The 6,559-nt window shown below is 38.1% G+C and overlaps 1 protein-coding gene across 1 annotated transcript in view; it reads left to right on the top strand.

Moving 5' to 3' along the window:
* The first annotated feature begins 2,810 nt into the window (after positions 1–2,810).
* Positions 2,811–6,559, top strand: part of casz1 (castor zinc finger 1) — a 74,982-nt gene continuing 71,233 nt past the window's right edge. Inside the window, exon 1 of the mRNA XM_042410415.1 lies at positions 2,811–3,016. Coding sequence (XP_042266349.1) covers positions 2,968–3,016 — 49 coding nt within the window. The 5' untranslated portion in view covers positions 2,811–2,967. The remainder of the gene's footprint in view (positions 3,017–6,559) is intronic.

The following is a 6,559-nucleotide window of genomic DNA, read 5'->3' as shown; positions in this document are numbered from 1 at the left end:
CAGGGGCAGCCAAACGTCTGGCCCGGCGGCCCTTTGACTGATGTACCCCTGCCATGTCACACGCACGACAGCGCGCACACACACTCACACGCATACATACTCCACCTTGCCCTCAACATTCTCCCGCATGAACCATACAATACCCTCAGACCACATCAAACGAAAAGCCCCACAGCTCCTTTTGAAAAGTAATGGTTTCGCCCCCAAAGATGGCAGCTCGAGGGCCAGAGGGCTGTAATGCATGGACGACAAACCCTCCCTCCTGTGGACAATGTTACATGAATAGAATTCACCCTGCAAACCAAAACGTCCCCTAATATCAAGTTTAGAGGTACTGTAGAAGTTTTTGTTGTCCTTTCTTTATTGATATGCTGTATCTAATAGGTAGTAGGTGCTACCTGTGTGGAACAAAGCAGCACAGTGTCACAACCAGACAAACTTATTTTCAACAACATTTAAAATTTTCATTTAAAGCTGCTAGAAATGTCAGTTTTAGAGCTTTTTTTTTTCAATTAGAAATTCAAATAATTCACATACGCTTTCTCTTACCAAAAAGTCTGTTTCCATCCACCTGTTTTTATGTGCATTTTTAATTTGTGCATAAAAAACCTGAGTGGAATTGCCGGAAATTAAAAAAAATATATATTGCAAAAAAGCTTTTAATGCTTGACTGAATTGGAAAAATTGGTATATCAAAAAACATAAAATGGGACAAGGTGCAATGGAAACAGACTTAGTGAATAAGTCGTGACGTACATGAAGCATGTGACATGCGCCACTGAAGAGACAAAAATAATGTCATCAAATCTGTTTAGACCAAAGAGGAGACTGACAATCCTCTAACTGATACATGGCACAGACACAAATGCATGTTTTCCATTGTTTTAGGTTTAACTAGTACTCTTTTAATTACATGATCTCATTGCAACATCTCATTTAATGGCACCAGACTGGAGAGTTAGCAGCATCGACTGTTTATCTCGATGAGCCCAAGTGCTAATATAACTCACTTTATTTAACATTTTCTTTTGTAGATTTCTTGGAGGTTCTGTTAAAATTGGAAACTTGACTAGACTGTGGTTAGTATACCTCTATTTATATTTCATGCCTTGTGCACGATATTAAATAACAGAGATTACAAAAAACAACCTGTGTTCTGGGAGTTTAGCACAAAGTTTGTTCAGCGATGATCCACCAGGGAGTTGGAGCTCACCAGGTCTCACTAATCCTGTTTGTATAACATGTGATTGATGAAGAACAGAACTGACATTTGACAAAAGATTTCATCCAACGCCTTTGCAACAACAACAAAAAAAAGTCTGGTTGCGTAGTCGAGTCACATACAACAAAAAACAATTAGATTTTTATCACAAAAACTGGAGCAATATTTACAGTACAATGTTACGTCAAGGGTGGGACCTTTCGATAGAAACTCTTTTAAAGACATTTTTCTTTATGTGGGTTGGGAAGGAGGAGACAAAGGTTTTTTTCCCATTATTAACCAAGATGAGTCATCATAATTTCAAAATCAACCAAAACCTGTTTTATGTACATACTTTGGACTTTGCTGACAGCACTCAGGAACTGAAGCCAGGACTGTGGATCATTGCATTATAGTTCACAGCCATAAACTTATTCATTTCCTCTTTTCTATAACCAGTAAATACACCACCTATATTCAAAATAAAACTGCTGCGGAAAACAGGAATACCCAGTGACCTTTCAAAGTTTAGACCTTTTGTTATTTCATGTCACTTTGTAAATTCCACATTCTTGACATAAAGCCATGTTTACAGTATATGGGCATTATGCACAAATGGTCCAGAGGCACTTTGCATGCCACTGCGGAAGAAACTGCCAGGCAAATAAGAGGTTTGTCTTATAAAGTATTCATTGTCACCTGGTAACGGCTGCCGTTTATCATTTCACCTGAAATTACAATGAAAACTGATAGCTTATCAGAGGGAGGAAAGGAGAAAGAGTGAGCTCTGAGGGAGAGAGGTAGAAAGTATACGAGGTACTGAAACAGAGAGGATCTCTTTCTTTGTGAGAGAAAGAGAAAGAGTTATTTGCTTTAAGCTAAAGTGTTAGACCAGCTTTCATATTTTGTCACACTTGATGCTTCTGGCAAAAGAAATGAGAAAGACGTAATACTAATGAAATTTACTTGATATAACTGACATTTAAACGTGTGACATTCAATGATGACTTTGCATGCAAGATTGTGAAAGTATCCTTTCACTTACTGTAGTTGTATGTTAGACAAAACAATAATAAAATATTGGTATTTAAAAAAGCAACTATCACAGTAGTAACATTGTATTTCATTCAAATTAAAACATCAAACACACATGCGCAGTAAAAGTATAATATATTATAATATACGTGTAATATTTTCCTCCCCAAAAGCTTTTTTAAAGTGTTGTGCTCCCCTCATTTGAATGGAGGCAGTGGAGGCTCCACCCCAAGAGAGTTGAAAGGCTAGAAGACCACAAAGATGGAAAAGGCCAGCCCACTGAGGGAGGGAGAAAAAAACTGCTCCGGTTCCTCTGCCATAATTTCCTATCAGCCTATTCAGACAACATCACCAACAGCTTGGTCTGTGCGTGTGTGTGTGTGTGTATGGAAGCAAAGCAGAGAGCGAGAGAGAGGCAGCGCACGAGAGGCAGAGAGAGAGCGACATAGAGAGAGAGAGAGAGAGAGAGCAGGGAAGGGTAGGGGGAGGCTCCATATTCTTTCACCTACCCCCCGTCAAAGCAGAGGAAGGAGGGGCCAGACCCTAAGCTGCCAATCAAATCCGCTCGTGGCAGCCGGCATTATCTCAGCAACAAACTATTGACAGATTACATGTCAAGGAGTTTAGTGCATGATTGAAGGAAGCCTTTTTTTATCTAGTTACTTTTCCGCTTTATTTCCCCCTCCACCAACCAACATTCGAATGACTTTCTAACAGAGTTGAGTAATATTATGAAAGTTACATGTCTGAGAGGATTTAACTTCGACTTCCCTGAATATGGTGAGTACTCTTCTTCTTTTCTATCTTTGCCAGATATGTTTTATTAGCTGACAATTCAAGGTGTGCCTTTATCTCTGACTAAATATACAGAGAGGGGAAGTTGTTCATGATTAAACTATGTGCCAGTGCGTACGTATACTCAAGTGTTGCGACACCCTTATTTATAGCTCTTTGACAGTGCCCAAAGGTGACTGCAATATCAAATATGATTACCCATTTCTCTCGCACACTACTCGTGACACTGTGTTACATGCAGTATACATGTGAAGAAAGTTCACAAAACCAGTTTCATTTTCTCTTGTCAGAGTGTATTTCTGTTCTAGGACATGAGAGAAGCACAACTCCTTGTCAGGCTTCTTTTTTTTTTTTCTTCTCTTCATCTGTGTTTTCTTGCTTGTTCTGTCCCTCCGTTTAATTACATGTTTTTGAATAAGCCAGCATTCGGTACTGTAGAAATACAGGTATTGGTTTTACCCACAGAGGCACTGGCAATGCCATTAGGGTGCACTGAATGGCCTAAGGGTTTGTTGCCAAGGGGACAAAGCAAACAAACTGTTGTGTGTTGCTTATGTTGTCACACATGTAAAGGGAAGAGCAGTGCTAACACCTTTCCAGGTACTTCCAATTAGTGCATATACAGTTCACAGGTGTATGTTACATTAATACATAAACATGCTGATGAATCGAGTGCATTACATGTTAGGTAAAATTAGGACAAAAACATTAAATTTAATTTAAAATACTTGGTAAGATCTCAGTGATCGGCATTTTTGTGCAAATGCACTTGAAGGGCAGATTCTTTTAAAGTGTGTTAGACGTATAACTGTCAAGTAACAACTCATTCTTTGCGTACTTTTGGGGGGATAAACTTGTAACGGGATTACACTTTACACTTATGAGCGTCACTGTCCTCACAATGTTACTTCTAGGAAGGGTTTAGCGTGTGTTTTAAAATAAGCCACATTTCACGTACACATCTACTTCTTTCAGTTTTGTGTGTGTACTGTATATACGGGTGTGTTTTCACTTTGCGTGCACTGAGTGGTTTCTTCTCTTCATACGTATGTGTGTGTGTGTGTGTGAGTGTGTGTGTGTATTAATAGTCCCTGTGTATTTCATTATTTGCACCATACATAAATATATCTACTCAATAACTAAACTATTACTTTTTTTGAAACATGATAGGTTCCTTTTGACTTTGATCTATTTTATCTGCCCTCATTTCGAACCACTTTATTTTAAACTCATCCAGCATATAAATATTTAGTAAAGGCTGTGGAGATATTTTTTTAGTAGTCTGTTATTTTTAAAAAGATGGTATCACAGTGTTTTAAATTACAGAAAGGATGCTTTGAAAAATATTTAGATACAGAAGGTTTCTTTTTTTGTCTTTTCATATTTTTAGAAAAAAAAATTCTGCAACTCAAACTTCATTCCAGCCAGTTTTGCTCCAGTCTGTTATTTTTAACACATTTATTTGCCAGTTACATACTCTCTATGTATCTTATTTGAATCCCTTTAACTATCATTAGTTTTTTCTTGCTGTCTAATCTTTCTGTTCAGCACTCTTGACACTATATTGGCTTCTCTTCTCTTTCACTGTTAAGGCAGCATTAATGAAAAATGAAACCCAACCTAACGATGATTTTTCGTATTAAATAAAACTCTGAGAGATTATATAGTAGAGCAACGTGACCACAGGGTTTACAAACACATGCGTGACACAGACACCAGGGCTCGCTTATTATGTTTGGTTATTTAAGGTGTACTGTGCTATAGTTTAAAATAACAACAAACAAGTACAACTGTAATCGTGACACACCCTAATTTCAAACTTTTCGTCAGCTTGGAAAATGTTTTTCTACCCTCTTATGAGTCATAATGTTGATTGCCTTCTCCTTCACTGAGTTGTCTCATTAACCCTTTGTGGCCCTCTCCATCTTTTACGGAATTCCACAAAACCAGGATGAAATGAGGGAGAAAAACAAGCCCAGATCTGAAGGCCCCTCAATAACCTTTTATCACAATTTAGCAATAACCTGAATCAATTTGATGTCTTAAGCAATAAAATATGCTGTTGCACTCCTATTTCTGCTGCTCCTTGGATGACAGTAAATTTACATTTTTTAATTAAACTAGCCGGAATTTTTATTAGGGGGCTGGGCTATGCTAATGGCAATGTTGTGTACAGCAGATTAACAGAGTTTTGAAATAAATTTAACAGGGAGACATTTGGTGGAAAAAAATGCGAGTCATTGTCTTTAACCTCTTTCATGCCGATTTCTCCTGGGGGATCCTTGTAGTCTAAGGAGCCTTGTCAGGGAAGAGTGCGTCTCAGCAACGAGGTGATTAGTATCGCCTTGTCAACCGAGGAAAAACATTCACATTCTCAGATATTTTAAATACCTTGTTCAGATGTTAGCAAAATATTTGTTTTTTGCTATCACTTACATATGCATTTGAATACACTGATACAATTCACTCTTTTAGTTTGAATCTAAAAATGTTAAAAGGAAAAAAAAATGTTTCCATGTTTTTTTTTTTTGCTTACTTTTGTTTTGTTTTTTTTTAAAAAATGTCAAAAATAGAGACATTTTATTTCAACATTTTAATTTGTGTTTAAAAACACAACTCCAGCAACGGATTCTTTTTAAAAAAATGTTCTTGTCTTAATTGATTCCTTCTCTATCTCTAAATTGAATATTACTATTTTACACGTACGGTGGAAAAGAACTATTAAAAAAAAAAGGTGCAAAATACAGTAGTTAATGGCAGCGTATATGTTTGTGTAGTTTTATGGTCCGCTCTCAGTATTTGATTGATGTTACGCGAGGCTGTGTGTGTTATGCCTGGTTTTAGCAGAGTGGCAGGGGGAGACAAGGGGGAACACAGACAGCAGACAAGAGGAGGGAGGTGTGTGTGTGGTGTGTGTGTGTGTGTGTGTGTGTATGTGTGTGTGTGTGTGTGTGTGTGTGTGCATTGGGGGGGTAGACAGAAAGAGAGGGACAGCTGAGTCCTGATTGAGCATGTGCCCAGTCATCAGACACAAGCCACCCAACACCATAATTACCTTAACCCCCGTCTTTTAATACCCAAATCACACCAACTGGCTTTTTTTTTTTTTGTGACCGGCAGAAAGAGGAAACATCAGAGATCAAACGATCAAATAAACTCCAGATGCACGTGGGCTGCCATGCATCTTGCCGCAGTAGCCAAAGTGTTCAGGGCTACTTGATATGGGCCAGGAGCAAGGCAAGTGGCATCACCACCCCCTTTCCTCACTCCTGTGCACTCATGCAGTGGCCAGCACCTAATTAAAACCTCAAAGCTCCCCGTCACCAATTTGGAGTAATGGCCTAATTAATACTCGGTGAAGAAATATTCCAGAATGATAAACAGGTTGCACCTTGGGTCTTCATTGCCTTAATTATCTAAAATATAACAGGCCAAGTTTTTATTATCACAGATAATACATGTTTGTTAATCTGCTCTACTAAAACTAAGGGAAATGGACACAAAGATATCCTTTTTAATTATACTATC

The sequence above is a fragment of the Thunnus maccoyii genome, chromosome 4 (assembly GCF_910596095.1).
Source record: "Thunnus maccoyii chromosome 4, fThuMac1.1, whole genome shotgun sequence".
NCBI classification, from domain to species: domain Eukaryota; kingdom Metazoa; phylum Chordata; class Actinopteri; order Scombriformes; family Scombridae; genus Thunnus; species Thunnus maccoyii.
The sequence above is the reverse complement of the archived record's forward strand: the minus strand, read 5'-3'. Positions and strand labels throughout refer to the sequence as shown.